The 15308-nt window shown below is 40.1% G+C and overlaps 1 protein-coding gene across 1 annotated transcript in view; it reads left to right on the top strand.

Moving 5' to 3' along the window:
* The window catches only part of RAPGEF5 (Rap guanine nucleotide exchange factor (GEF) 5), a 325340-nt gene that overhangs the window by 74733 nt on the left and 235299 nt on the right, over positions 1-15308 (top strand). Inside the window, exon 5 of the mRNA XM_006880289.1 lies at positions 4656-4824. Within this exon, the coding sequence (XP_006880351.1) occupies positions 4656-4824 (169 nt within the window). The remainder of the gene's footprint in view (positions 1-4655; positions 4825-15308) is intronic.

Here is a 15308-nt window from a genome sequence, read left to right as displayed (position 1 = left end):
CATCCATCCTGATGCTGCCAATTGGATTAGAGCACTATTAATACTTAACCATATTACTCAGATGTTGGTTGGTAAGTACAAAGCCCTCTCTTTTATTCTGTGGATAATAAAAATGGAAAGCCAGAGTGTATAGGGTTAGGGAAGCATGACCTTGAGTCCAATGTGATAGCAAAACTAAGGATGTGACTTCAGTCTTCTTAAGACAAGCAGCAAGCATACCCATCCCCTTACCATCAAGTTGGTTCTGCCTTAGAGTGACCCTCTGTTGGGTGTCCAAGGCTGTATGTATTTATGGGGGGAGACTCTACATCTTCTCCTAAAGAGTAGTTTGTGGGTTCAGCCTACTGACTTTTTGGTTAGCAGCTCAATATATTAGACCCTACACCACCAGAGCTCTTCTAATCTGCTCCGAGAGCCAGTATACCTAGGACCTAATGTACTTCTTTAGATAACTAGTTCTCTGCCTTTGAAAGGATCCCTGGTAGTTGAGGGGTTAACTGCTCAGCTGCTGACTGAAAAGCTGGGAGTTCAGACCTGCTGGGTGAAGTGGCTTATTTGGAGGAAGGTGTGGTGATTTGATCTTACAAACATTTCAGCCTAATAGCATAGTCCACAAAACCAATATTTTTTTTACCCAATGACTAAAAACTAGGGACCTACAAGCTTGCAAGCAGCTGTCTAAAGTGCAACCGATGGTGTGAAGCAAATCTACAATACACGGAAATAGGACACAGCACTAACAGACTTTGTGAGCTTCAGTTTCTACCATCTGGAGACCAGAAATGCCTGATGCTGTTGGATAGCATTGCTAAGCAAATTGGAAGGGATCACATGAACGGTCATGGATAGAGAGTGAGAACAAAACTCAAAATCATAAAAATGGTGCAGTTTACTGGTCTGCTAGAGACTGCAAGAACCCCTGAGACAATAGTGCATAGTCACTCTTCGAGGCTGAACTGAGCCATTCCTGTGGCCCCGTGAATGACAGTCAGATCTATAAGGTTAGGCGTATCACTTGGGAGAGTGTCCATTCTTACAACTCTACAAGATCCCAGAGGCAGTGCTTGCCTGGAGATAAAGCTCAGATGACAGGAATAAAGAAAAGAAAGACGAATGGGAATGAGATACTCAGGAAGCTGGGGGAAGCAAGCTGACGCAGTGTGGAAATTATAGTCAACATCATAAAACATAAATGTACATGAATGGTTGAATGGAACACCAGTCTGGTGAATAAACTTCCACTCTAACCACAGTACAAAATTAGCCCTAGAAAACCTCATAGAGCAGTTCTATCCTGTCACATCAGATTGTGATAAACCTACATTGACTAGACAACACACACAACAGTAACAACCTTTGAGGAAGAGAAGTAGTATTAACTTACATATTAGGTTTACACTTCTGGTTACCCAAGCATTTTGTGTTAATAATATTCTTTGGAAAAGTATCTAGTTCTTGATTCTTTTGACAAAAGATTGCACAACCTTAGCAGTAGTGACATATTGATTGTGAGGGTTTTTCTGTGCATTGTTGCATGTTGGCCAACGTGCTGTTATCAACCTTCACTTTTTACAGTCAGACATCACCAGATACGGCCAAATTATCTCAGGGAATAGAATCACACCTGGTGAGGACTACCACTCTAAAACCTGTCTTCATGTGGTATTTGTGTGTCACTAAAGTAAAATCCTTGGGTTATGCAGACAGTTAGTGCTTTTGACTACTGACTGAGAAAGCAGGAAAATTTGATTCCACCTAGAGGCATGTCCATGTACTTCTAAAACCTCAGCCAATAAAAACCTCCTGGAGCACAATTCAGCTGTGCTTGGGGTTCCCTGTGAATTGGAATTGACTCAAAAGAAACGGATTTCGTTTCTAAAGTAATTGTATAAAAAATCACATGTTGTTGTTATGTGCCGTCGAGTTGCTTGCGACTCATAGTGACCCTGTGTACAACAGCTCTAAACTCTGCTCTGTCCTGTGCCAAACTCATTGCCTCCGTCACACTCATCCCAATTGCGCCAGTCACCAAATCAGTCCGTCTCCCAGAGGGCCTTCCCTTCCTACGCCTGCCCTCCACCCTCCCAAGCATGATGTCCCTCTCCAAGGACAGGTCTCTCCTTACAACATGACCAAAGTATGTCAGACAAAGCCTCAGAATCCTTGCCTCCAAGGAGCAGCCCGATTTAACCCTCTCCAGGGTAAATCTGTCTGTTCTCTTAGCTGTCCATGGCACCTTCAGCACTCTTCTCCAACACCAAAGCTCAAAAGCATCAATACTCCTTCTATCCTTCTCGGTCATTGTCCAGCTCTCTGATGCATAAGTGATTGTAAAGACCATGGCCTGTACCAGATGCACCTTTGTCTCCAGAGACACACTGTTGCTCTTAAGTACTTTAGAGAGGTCCCTAACAGCAGACTTTCCCATGGCAATACGTCTTTTAATTTCCTGGCTGCTGGTGCCAAGAATGTTGATTGTGGAGCCAAGCAAACTAAAGCTATGAACAATCTCAATCTCTTCACCATCCATCCTGATGCTGCCAGTTGGTCCAGTGGTGAGAATCTTTGTCTTCTTGACATTGAGCCTCAATCCATATTGAAGGCTGCAGTCCCTGACCCTCAGCAGCAAGCACTTCAGGTCCTTCTCAGTTTCAGCAAGCAGGGTTGTGTCATCTGCATAACTCAGATTGTTTATGGATCTTCCACCAATCCTGATGTCACATTTCTCCTCATAGAGCCCAGCCTCCCAGATGATCTGTTACAGCATAAGAAACTGTTAGCAGCTGATGAATCTGGAATCACAGAAACCAAGGAAGCTTTAGATATAAGCTATCAGATCAAGGGCTTGACAGTGGGAGATAGGTGAAGAAGAAGGGAGTGAGTAGAAGTGGAGGGGTATCTTGATGGATGGTGGAGCAAAGAAATAATGGGTCAGGGCACTTGATCCAAGTGAAACTAATGGTTAATTCCACAGTAAGGGATGTATTTTCACTTCTTCTCTAAAATGCTTATCTGTTGAATACTTCTGTAGATCTGAACGTTCAGATTGACATACACTAGGAAGAAGGATTGACCATCCACTTCCAAAATAGCAGACCTCTGAAAACCCTATGTACAACAGAACACACATAGAATGACAGAAAGGGCAACTGAGTATGGAAATACAAAGGAAGAGGAACAGTTGTAAGCAGACACTAGTGATTGGAACATGGAATGTGAGAACCATGGATGTGGGAAAATTAGATAATGTTAAGGAGGAAATGGAATGCATAAATATTGACATACTAGGCATTGGAGAGATGAGATGGACTGGCATGGGGCATTTTGAATCAGGTGATCATATGATATACTACTCTGGAAGTGAAAAGGTGAGGAAAAATGGGGTTGCTTTCATAGTTAGAAAAGCCATTTCTAGATCTGTCTTGAAGGACAATATTGTGAGTGACAGGATAATATCCATATGCATACAAGGAAGTCCAGTGAATACCACTATCATTCAGATATTTGCACCAACAACCAGAGCCAAAGAAGAGGAAATAGAAAATTTCTACCAACTTTTACGGTCAGAGATCGATCGAACATGCAATCAAGATGCATTGATAATAATGGGTGACTGGAATGCAAAAGTTGGGAACAGAGAAGAATCAGTAGTTGTAAAACATGGACTCAGAGACAGAAATGGAGCTGGAGATAGAATGATTGAATTTTGCACAATCAATGACTTATTCATCACAAACACATTTTTTAAGAGACATAAATGCAGGTTATACACATGGATCAAACCTGATGGTATGCATAGGAATCAGATCGATTACATCTGTGGAAGGAACTGCTGGAGAAGCTCAATATCAGCTGTGAAAACTAGGCCTGGAGCTGATTGTGGAACAGACCACCAACTACTCATATGCAAGTTCAAGCTGAAGCTGTGGAAAATTAAGCTGAATCCACGAGAACCAAAATAAAACTTTGAGTCTATCCCACCTGAATTTCAGAACCATCTCAGGAACAGGTTTGAGGCCTTGAACATGGATGAACGAAAAAATTCACATAGGACCACTAAAAACTTTCTCATCTCTCTCTTTGAGTTACTGTTGATTTCATCTGCTTAGAGTTGATTCTGACTCAACAGCAATGACTTTGACTTTTGTGTTTTTGAAGTAGAAAAATTATAAAATGCATGTGACTATGATAGCTAAAGGTCACATAAGAAAAAGAGACAGATCAGTAAATCCTTTTTAGTTTAATGAGCTTATGAAGATGAATAGTCTTAGAATGCATAATTATAGTACTATTTTTGTCTCCCTAGTAATCATTATACTTTTGGATTTATTACTTAGTTTATGACAGTCCAAATAACATACTTTAAAAATATCTATTTTTGTTTGAGGGACGTTTACAAATCATACTGGTTTTTCATACGTAGTTTTTTTCATACATAGTTTATAGACATCTTGTTGTATAACATTACTTGTCACTAGTTAATCACAATGTATAACTAATGCTTTGTTGTATATTGCCTTCTCCTTCATCCAACTTATCATTTATCCATTTTTACTCCCTTCTTCCTTTCCATCTCTGTTATGCACCAAGATTTATTCTGTACATAAAGAATGTAACTTTATAAAACCAATCCACATCTTTTTTGTTTCAAACAGTGGACCAGCATCTCTACTTTCAAGACACCTATGTATTCTACCAGTTTTCTTCTGACGAATGTAGCTACTTGTACTGTGAATTTGAACGAGAAGAAGAATGGCAAAATGGTGTCAAACTTCTCCTGCAGCTTGTGCCTCTCATCCCTGCTAGAGCTGGCATCTGTGAACTGTAAGTAGGTCCCACTTGGTTTGATTGCTACATTATTTTCATTTAGAGATTATTTACTGTGTGCCAGAGACTCTTTTCTGCCCTTTGTGATCACTGTCTTTTAACTAGTACTTCTTAAATAGTCCCATTTTTCAGATGCAATTTCAGGAAGGTAAAAATAAACGTCTGAAAAGGAAATACACTTAATCAGTGACTAAACTGAGATCCAGCTCCAGAAGCCCCTGCCACATCAGCCACACCCTGCAGCTTCTTCCTTGTCACTGCTCTATGCATGGATGATCTAAAATAGGAATAAACATATGATTTGGCTCCTGTTGACATAAAATAACTTGCATCTTATCCAGTGTCTAAGTCGTGACTCTCCTAAGAAAGAATTCAAAAAGACATTTTTTAAAATAATCTAGAAGCAACATTTGGCAAATTAAAATACATGAATCATTATCACATGAAGGTACTGAATCACCATATGATTAAAGTAAATTAAATTTAATTAATTAGCTAAGCTCTGGGAATAGGATTTGAGTCATGATATGGTAATTCTACCATACATTTGTTTATCTGCAGCAATAATGACAGATCTATTTTAGTATTATGAGTTGCAGATTAAGATTTCAGCTAATAACTTTACATATGTAGAACATTTTCATTTCCAGAATAGTTTCACGTAGGCTGTCGAGTCTTTCAGGTCTGTGAGATCAGATGAGCAAGTGCTATTTTTCTTATCCCATAAATAAGAAAGATTCAGAGCAGTACTTATAGCCATAACAAAGATAAATTAGTATTAGGGAGCTCTGGCAGCCTAGTGGTAAGAAGTGCGCTGCAATCCCAGAGGCATGTAGTTCAAATCCACCAGCTGCTCAGCAGGAGAAAGATGGGCACTCCCCTCCCAGACTATTAAACTGCCTCTGAAAACCCACTGAAGGATCAGCTGTGGGTCACTTCCAATTCAACAGTACAAAACAACTACTTAAAAAGTGGTAGGTGAGAATGAAGAGTTAATGTGCTTTAGTTTCATTTCTTTTAGGCAAAACAGGTATTAGAATATTAATAGGATACTGTATATGTGCTAGTGGCATAGTCTGTAGGGGCTGCAAACCCAGGGGTTGAGCTTCTTTGGGTTCAAATCCACCAGCAGCTCAGTGGGAGAATGATAGACAGTCTCCTCCCCTATGGTTTACACCCTCAGAAAACCAAAGGAAGGTCAGCCGTGAGTTGATTCTGACTTGATAGGGCAATGAGAGAAGTTGCAATGATACATATACAGAAATTGGGATTGTCAGAGAATGTATAATGTGGCAGGCACTGGCCTAAATGATTTATTTACATTAGTTCATCTTCACATGAATGCAAAACAATAGATAATGTTTTTGGGGGGTTTAAGGAAATTTTTATTTCATATTATTCTGCTTACAAAGTTCATGTGCATTATGTTTTACTTCATTTACATTGTGTTTCATGCAAACATTGCCATTCATTATGTTTTATAAAATTAGTCACCACTGAACTATGCCCACGCTTACTCTTTTTATTTTTATTTTGTAAGCCAAGAGAATTCAAGCAAGGACCTTGATCAAGTAACTGCTCTAAGGTCATGCAAGTAGAGTCTTAGGATTTATTTGAATCTTTAACACCCACTAAAGTGTGTGTGCAAAAGTTATGGCATCATTTCATCATCAACACAAGCTGTACATGTGCCTGTTGTTGTGTTGTAATGTGCCATCGGGTTGCCTGAGACTCATAGTCATGTACACGTGTTAGAACGCTGTAAATACTACCTATATGATTATTAGCAGTTCTGAAATGGTAAACTTCACTTCTACCACCACTGCTCTTTATGGAGGGCCATCAGTGGCTAAACAGCATTTAACTATAATTCATCCTTCAGTTAGTCTGAGTATGGGAAATATTCTGCAGTGAGATTTTCTTTTAATGTGGGTCAGAAGTGCCTCAGGAAAAGTCAAGGAGCATTTCAATAAACTTTTAACACGCTTCCTCAGAAGGAGTGGCTTGCTTTTAAACTTGAGCTAGCTGCCCCTCATGCTGACTCATCGGGACTGACATTCTCTAGCCCTCTTTGCGTCCACTTGCCTGAGCCACGCACTAGACGCAGTGGTCCATGCCATCCCTTGGGTGTTCTCAGATTATTTAATGCATTCACAAATTATGAGGGCAGATGAAATAAACTTGTGAATAGTACTCATAATTCCTTCTACTCCCTTCTCTTTTTACTTATAAAGAGTATTAAATGTCTGGGAGTAAGATGGTCTTATTATAGAGATAACATTAAATCATCTCTGACTTAGAAAAATATTTTCAAAATTTGGGTCCTAACATTAATTCCAGATTACTTGCAGTCACACTGAACACTGTGGCTTTGTAACTGAGAATCACTGTAGCATGCTGTGTTTATTGGTTTTTCTCTCTGGTTTTGTGTGCATATAAATATGGGAGTGGTTGCTGACTCCTGGGAGCGATGGACCTGTCTGTACCATGCTACAGACCTCAGCCCATTGCTTTAGAGTTGGTGCTGACTCATGACAACCTTTCATCAGATTTCCAGTTCTGTAAATGTTTTCAAAAGGGGGCTGCTTTATCATTCTCCTATAGATTACTTGATAGGTTTGAACCACTTACTTTTTAGCTGACAGCCTGACATGTTGTACACTATGTCACCAAGACCAGTATCATATGTTATTGTTGTTGTGTACTGTTGTATTAGAACCAGCCCATAGCTGACCCTCTGAGGAGTTTTCAGAGGCAGTAAATTGTGTGGTAGGAGACTGCCTGTCTTTCTCTCATGGAGCAGCTAGTGGTCCACCAGAGTTCTATCTAAATATAATCTTTACAAAAGGAGACAGTCCTATGTTCTCCTGTGGAGCACCGATGGATTTGAATAGTCAGTCTTTGGTAATCAGCCCAACATGTAACATGTCACTGAGATGCCTACTATAAGTACTATCTAAATATAAATAAATAATATCAATGAGCTACTGTGAGTCCCTTCTACACAGAAGGCTTAAATAACTCTCCGTGCTTTGGTAGAGTGATTTTGGCCAAATATTGGAAAATTAAGTTTTAGGTTATCTGGATTAGGGATAAATTGCAGTCAGGGAAAGAGATGACCAGAGATACGTGCTCTTCCATTTGCTTTATTGCATTGTATTGGATAGTCTGATGCATATGATCACATCTCCTGCTCTTATCAAATGGGTTTCTTTCTTTCTAGTCTTCAGCCTGTTTGCACCATCATACCAGTGTGATGTTCTTTCTCTTCCTTCTGCGTATTTTTGGTATTTTTGTTTAAATTCTACCCACCCCTCAAGGGGGAGCCCAAGTTCTTCCTTGACTGCAAAACTTCCAGAATGTCCTCAGTCCACATTGATCTTACTTTTGCTTACTGTTCTTGCTGTGTATGTCACAACTTTCCCTTTCTTTTATGCTGTTCTCAGTCTCATATGGCTTCATTTTTTTTTATCCAGTCTACTGAAATCCTTCCAAAGTCTTAATTCACTTATTGCCATTCATTTGCAGCCTTTTGGTTATATGAAAGCTTTTGTTCTGTCTATGTCTTTCTTCATGAGGTTTTTAATTTGGTATCTTATCTCCAAGTCTCTAAGACAATACAAGGAAACATCTTAATTACCTCCATGTAAATGTCATTCTGCTCCATACAAATATAAAAGATAAGAGGACGCATACAGAAAACACAAGACAGAAATGAGGAGGGTGCTTTTATGATGTGAGAATTGCCATCAGTGTCATGAAATACAACGTTCATGAGCTGTTGAATAGAGAACCAATTTGCTGTGCAATCTTTCACTCAAATCATAGTAACAAGTTAAAAAGAGAGAGATAATGTGTAAAACAGGTGGTGGAAATGAAACTGCTGCAGGTTCCCAGGCTGGATTGAAGGAAACAAATTTCTATTCTATAAAACTGTCTTTTATACCCAAACATGGTAGACAATATGGGAAAAGTAAGTCTATTGTAAGGATACGACTTTTGAGGAGAGGATAATTGCCATGGTATCTCATTCAGACAAAAGGCAATCCTAATCACCCTAGAATGTACGTTCTCCTAATCCTTCTTTTTAAGTAAAGAGGGGATAAATAATGTACACAGCAGTGAAACAGACAAAGGAGAGAATTGTATAAAAGGAATATATGATTAGGTATTATTGTTATGACAAGAGTCCAGAATAAGAGCTGCACAGATTTTTGGGGGGGGGGTCTGTGTAACAATGAAAGAATTTTTTTTCTAAATAAAAAAGCAAACTGGGGGATGAAGGGGGACAATGAGGAAAACTTGCAACAATGTGAATGTAAATCCAAGTTCTCTATAAACTTTTATTAAAATATAAAAAAATTTATAAAAAGGAAATGGAAACATCTTCAAAATGTACCTAAAAAAGCCCACAAACCAAAAAACTCTTGCCTTTCCAAAGTACAGTTGCATTGAAAACAGTTTAAAAAAAAAGGAAAAGAATAAGGAGGAGCACGGTTGAAGGATGCTGAAGTAACAATGCAGAGGTCCTAACAAGTCCATTAGGGCCAGTGAGGCTAAATGGAATACAAACTATTTGGGGGCTTGAGGCTATGAAGGTTGACTCTCTTCAGCAGCTGTTTTGTCAGCTCCTGGCTTGCCAGGCATGGGACTAGTGATGAATAGATTGAGTCTAAGAATCCTAAATATATAAAATGGTATTCTGCCAAATACAGGGCAACTAACAGTTACACTGTTATGAAGAATTGTGTAGTTCTTGTTGGATGTCATCTAGGTGACTGTGATGCATAGTAACCCCATGCTACAGAGTGGAACTGCCTCCTAGTGTTTTCTGGTCTGTAATCTTTATGGGAAGCAGATCTCCAGATGGTTCTCAGATGAAAGTGCTACATGGCTTTGCACAGCCTCTTAGCACCTAAGCCTTAAGCATTGTACCTCAGGGTTTATTAAAGGAATTATAGTGGGTTGCTAAAATTTTACTTGTGCTACACTCAGATATGTTATTTTTTTTTAAAGTGACTTCTTTATTTTGCTCAAGTGAACCTTCCTCCTGCTGAGTGACCAGAAAGAAGGAAGAGAAACCCTGCAATTTTATACTGTGTTAATAAAATTCTGATGCAGTCAGTAGTTTCTGGTGGCTTAGTGATAAGGAATTGTATTGCCAGTGCAGAGGTACACAGTTCAAATCCACCAACAACTCCCTGGGAGAAAGATGGACAGTCTCCTCCCCTGTGATTTATTGCCTTTGAAAACCTGCTGGAAGCTCAGCTGTGAGTTGGTTTCACGTCAATAGCACTTAACAACAACAACAATAAATACTACTACTATAAAAATAACAATAAAATAATACCAATAGTATATATTATGATATTGCATATATAATAATATAAAATAATAATTTTTTAAATCCCTCTTGTTAGTTGTTTGCATTGCTACTGTTTTTGTTGTTAGGTGCCATTGAGTTGACTACAACTCATAATGACCCTGAGAACAACAGATCTGAACCTTGCTCTGTCCTGCACCAGCCTCACATCTCTGAAAAACTTGGAGCCCACTGTTACAGTCACTGTGTCAGCCCATCTCATTGAAGGACTTCTCTTTCTCTGACTCCACCATTCCCAGAATGCTGTCTTTCTCCAGGCACCAGCCTCTCCTGTCAGCATGCCCAAAGCGTGAGAGACAGAGTTGTGTAGTACATTCTGGTGTAAGAGTTCAATGTCTGTACCCTCACTTCCTTCCTCAGGCCAGCCACTGGTAGATGGAGAAGGGGGGTGGTCCCTTTGCCCTGACAGTGGAGGATATGAGAGCTTACCTGCTAGGTGAGCCCTTCCTCTCCTAGTGACCCCTAAGATGCTGCTGGGCCTAGTATTCTGTTTGCATCTGCTGTGTTCCCTGTGGCTGGTGGAACTTGGGTCCATTCGTCTCTCTCAGCTGGATCGCAGCCTGTGTGCTTTCCTGGCTGATGTGCGCCTCTTGGATGCTGCCGCTTTGCTGACTCTTTGAGGTCTGCCCGTGGCTCCCATAGGCATCCTGTACACCCACTTGACCTCACTGAAACAGCTTACCTCGCACCCTTCCTGTTACGACTTTTCTGATTCCAACCTCTAGCCAGGCTTTAGAAGGTGTGCTTGTGCATGAGTGTCTACACCATCCCAGAACAAAGGACAACTTCAGTTTCTTCCTCTATCCATGCTGCACCTCCTGGTTTACTGGATCCATTCTTTGACTGTAATAGGTATTTTCTGTTAAGTATCTTGGGGTCTGAATGAGAAATAGTATTTTAAACTGTCTTCTTAACAAGAACCCTGATCTGCCTTCCATCAATTCCTTCCCTCCCCTTTCTTCTTTCCACAATCCTTTAGGACCTAACTTTTCTCAGACTTACTGTATAACACTCACATAGAAAGGACTGGCTTCAGGCAGTCTACTTCCTTTGTATCCTGTTCTTGTTTCTGAAACAAGCCACATGGCTGAGTATTAAAATACAAGGGGTTTGAGGAAGAACATGTCTCACTGCATAAAAGGGAAGCAGAACTGAATATTTAAAAATATCATACCTGGTTATTGTTATTGCTGTTGAACATTGTATCTAATTGGATGTACTCACAATTCTCAGTGACGAAGGAAAGCTCAGTGTAGTACAGTGTAGTGAATTTTGTAGCATCCCTGATTTTGCATTCCAGAGAAGTGGAAGGCAGTTGAAGTAGGCAGGACTGTGAGGGCGGAGGGCTGGCAGCATCTTTAAGGCCATACATGGTGATTTGATGTAGCTGATACAGTGTCAGCCTAAGTACTTCAGACTGAGGGGTGGGGTGCAGCTCAGAGTGGTTGCAGGGGTTCTGAAAATCCACAGCAGAACTAAGTATTATGCTTACCTTTAGTAAAGGCAAGTTTTACGTGTGTGTTATTTCTAAATTGTCTATAGATACAACTGAAATAAAGAAAATAGTTTCATTATTACTTGAATTCATGGTAGCATGAATTGCTCAGTGAACATGTACAGAATGGAAAGAACCCACATTGCAATCTCAAAGGCACATGGTTCAAATCCATCCGCTGTTCTGTGGGAAGGGGATGGGCAGTCTCCTCCTGTGCGATTTGCTGCCTCTGAAAACCCACTGGAGGATCAGCTGTGAGATGATTCCAGTTCTGATTTGAAAGGACACAACAACATTGGGTCTGTAATAGGGTTTTATGTTGAAGGATTGCTTCTGTTGGGGTGGGGGCAGAGGAAGACAGACAGGCTAGTGGTTTGGCTTAAGCACCCCTGATGGTGACAATAAAACAACAATAATTAACACTTTGAGTATTTATCATATTCCAGTCACCATTCGGAGCATTTTACCCATAATGACTTATTTTGTATTTACAACAACCCTTTGAAATTACTGTTTTTGTCCTTATTTGACAGAGGAGGGAACTGAGGCAAAGCAGGTTTGTAACCTGTCAAAGGCACACAGCTAGTTAGTAACTCCACGAGAGGATTGCACTAGGAGGAGGCAGTGTGGACCAAAGACAAAGGGAGATGTGGCAATAAGTTCCATGGCCTCAATTCTCAGCCTGGTGATGCTTTTGAAAAATAAAGAGCCATCATCAAAGATCTATGGGGCAAGGATCAGGAGGGAAAGATGAAGCCTGGTTACTAGTATTTTTCATAAAGCTCTTGAGGTCACACTAATACACAGAGATATTGATGACTCTTCCTCTATATACCCTGCTTTATAGAATGAACTTTATTATGTGATAGTCAAATCAAAGTCCAAAAAATATTACATAAAGAACCAATTACTATTAACATGACATGGAAATACTCTTTTTTTTTATTTTATACAGGATACGTGCTAGTATTTGACTATAAATTCCACATATTTAGCTTCATAAACTTTGATATTTCTAAGTAGTTACTAAAAGAATTAGCTCCCCTTAGTTTTTAGGTGAGAAAAAGGAGCAGCAAGCATGAGGGCTGGGAAAAGCCCCCTGAGTGACTTCCTGCTCATTGGCTTAATTCAGCGGGCACAGTCCTGGCCTCAGGTTTGCATAAAGCACTGTGTGTGGCCCCGTGAGGGCCACAGAGATGTAATGTGAGGCCTTCAAGGATCACAGGTGGTGAGATTCATCCACACAAATAAAGAGATAAGAATAAGCAGATAGTGAGAATTCCAAAGTGGAGAAGAAATGAAATTATCCTCTGAATTTTTTTGATGATCGGACTGTTCTGTATCTTTATTGTGGTATTAATTACCTGAGTATATGTGTTCATCAAAAGGTATAGACCTACACAATAGAGTGATTTTTACACTGTACAAAGAAGGAGTAAAACTAAAGCAATTTCTTTATAATGCAGCTTCCCCCCCTTCCACAATAAGCATCCATAGTAGCTGGATTTATTATTCATGCCATGAACTGAGAAATAGGCATGATAGAAAAGATCAGGGAGAGCGAGAGAAATAAAGAAATGATACATAAAGACTACAGACTTTGAGAAGTTCCAGTAAATCTTTCACTAACCCATTGCCACATTCTAGCCTCATAAAACAGATTTTCACTGTTTGTGAACACGGTACACAACCAGGTAGTATTTCATTGTGTTGTGAATGTGGTCGCTATGAGTCAGAAGTGACTCAGTGGCACCTAACAACAGTACATCTGAAGGAAACTTGGTGGCACAGTGGTTAAGTGCTGGCCTGTTAATTGCAAGATCAGCAGTTCAAACCTGCCAGCTGCTGTGTGGTAGAAAGATGTGGCATCTGCTTCCATAGGGATAAATCGCCTTGAAAACTCTGTAGGTCAGTTCTGCTCTGTCCTGCAGGGTTGTTTTGGAGTTGGAATCAACTTAGTGACAATCTGTTTAGTGTTAGGGATTTCACCAGGAAGCTCTGGTGGCCTAATCAATAGGGCCCAACCCAAAGGTGAGAGGTTCAAATCCACCAACTGTTCTGCAAGAGAAAGATAAGACAGTTTCCTTCCATGCAACTTAAGACCTCTGAGGACCCACCGGAGGACCAACTATGAGTGGTTCTAACTCAATAGCAGTGAGTGTTCGTGTGTGTATTATAGAACCCTGGTGGCACAATGGTTAAGCACTGCTTACTGAGAAGGTGTGTGGTTCAAGTCAAGCAGGTGTACTACATGATAAAATATTTGGTGATAGCTTCCCTTCAAGATTATTGTTGTTTTTGTTAGGTGTCATTGAGTTGACGCATACTGACCCTACAGACAATAGATTACAGCCTAGAAAACCTCTAATATGAGGACTCAGAATCAGCTCAACAGCATGCAACAACAGCAATTCAATGCTGGAAACAGTGCCTGAGAAAAGACTAATAATCTGTTGGGTTTTTTCCCCAGTGATGAATGTGAAAAGGTAGAGGAACAGATAGAGCAAATTCTGTTGGAGTAAATAGTGTAGGGAAGGGGGTACATTATTGCAAGGTGACTTCCTTTGAATAAATGATTTTTGAGCTTTTCTTTGTTACTTGATCTTGAGATTTCATCAGTGATCCCAGTCTACTCAGAGCAACTCAGGTTCATAAAAGAGCAAGATAGCATTGTTTCTGACCCTTGGTATCCTCAAAGTATGTTCTTTTCCATAGAAAGGTTAACTAGTGGTAAGAGAGAGTGGTAAAAGAATAGTCTACCAAGTGAAGGTTAAGGGAATAACTTTAAAACCTTAGCCGTTTCCTGCTGCTTTTAGTTCCCTTCTCTACCATGGTTTACCAGCCCCTCTAGATAGAACTCTTGAATTCGATCTGAGATTTATTCAGGTTGAAATACACTTCAGTACTGTGAAGAGTCAGAATGCATGTAACAGGCTAAATATTGCACAATCCCGCTCTTTGAAGAGGTACTTTCATTCATTTGAGGCCCACCGCTCCTCTTGTTATTGATCCTATTGCTCAGTAAGGCTTTCACTTCTTATTTCTCTCCTCTCTGTGTTGGTCCTCAGCTCTGCTTCCCCTTCTCTCCTCTCTGTGTTGGTCCTCAGCTCTGCTTCCCCTATCACAAACCATGGTCTCCTATTGTTCTCTCGGACTTCAAAAGTAAATGGAAAAGGTGGTTGAGTAGAGTCTGAGTCTGGTCAGTCTTATTTTACATTAATCACTCTTGGTATCATCAGCCTCAAGTACATCTTCAATGCCTTTCAGAGATTGAGTTAATTTCTTGGCTAATTCATCCTCCTAGAAAACGATAAGAAGCCTTGGTGGCTCAAAGGTTAAAGTTTTGACTGCTAACCGAAGGGCTGACAGTTCCTACCTACTCAGTGGCTTTGTGGGACAAAGACCCTTTGATCTGATTTCATAGAAATACAGCCTCGAAAACCTTGGGGGTCAATTCCATGTTAGTATATATTGGGGGAGGGAGTCATTGTGAGTTGTAATCTACTCGATGACACCCAACAACACAACAGAGGACTGAAACACAAATATTTTCATCTTTCTTTTTTCTAAAAAAACACAACAAAACAAAACCTTTTTTCTTTC

The sequence above is a fragment of the Elephantulus edwardii genome, unplaced genomic scaffold, assembly GCF_000299155.1.
Source record: "Elephantulus edwardii isolate Elephantulus edwardi_28Jun2011 unplaced genomic scaffold, EleEdw1.0 scaffold00007, whole genome shotgun sequence".
Taxonomy (NCBI): domain Eukaryota; kingdom Metazoa; phylum Chordata; class Mammalia; order Macroscelidea; family Macroscelididae; genus Elephantulus; species Elephantulus edwardii.
This window is presented reverse-complemented; position numbering and strand designations above follow the sequence as displayed.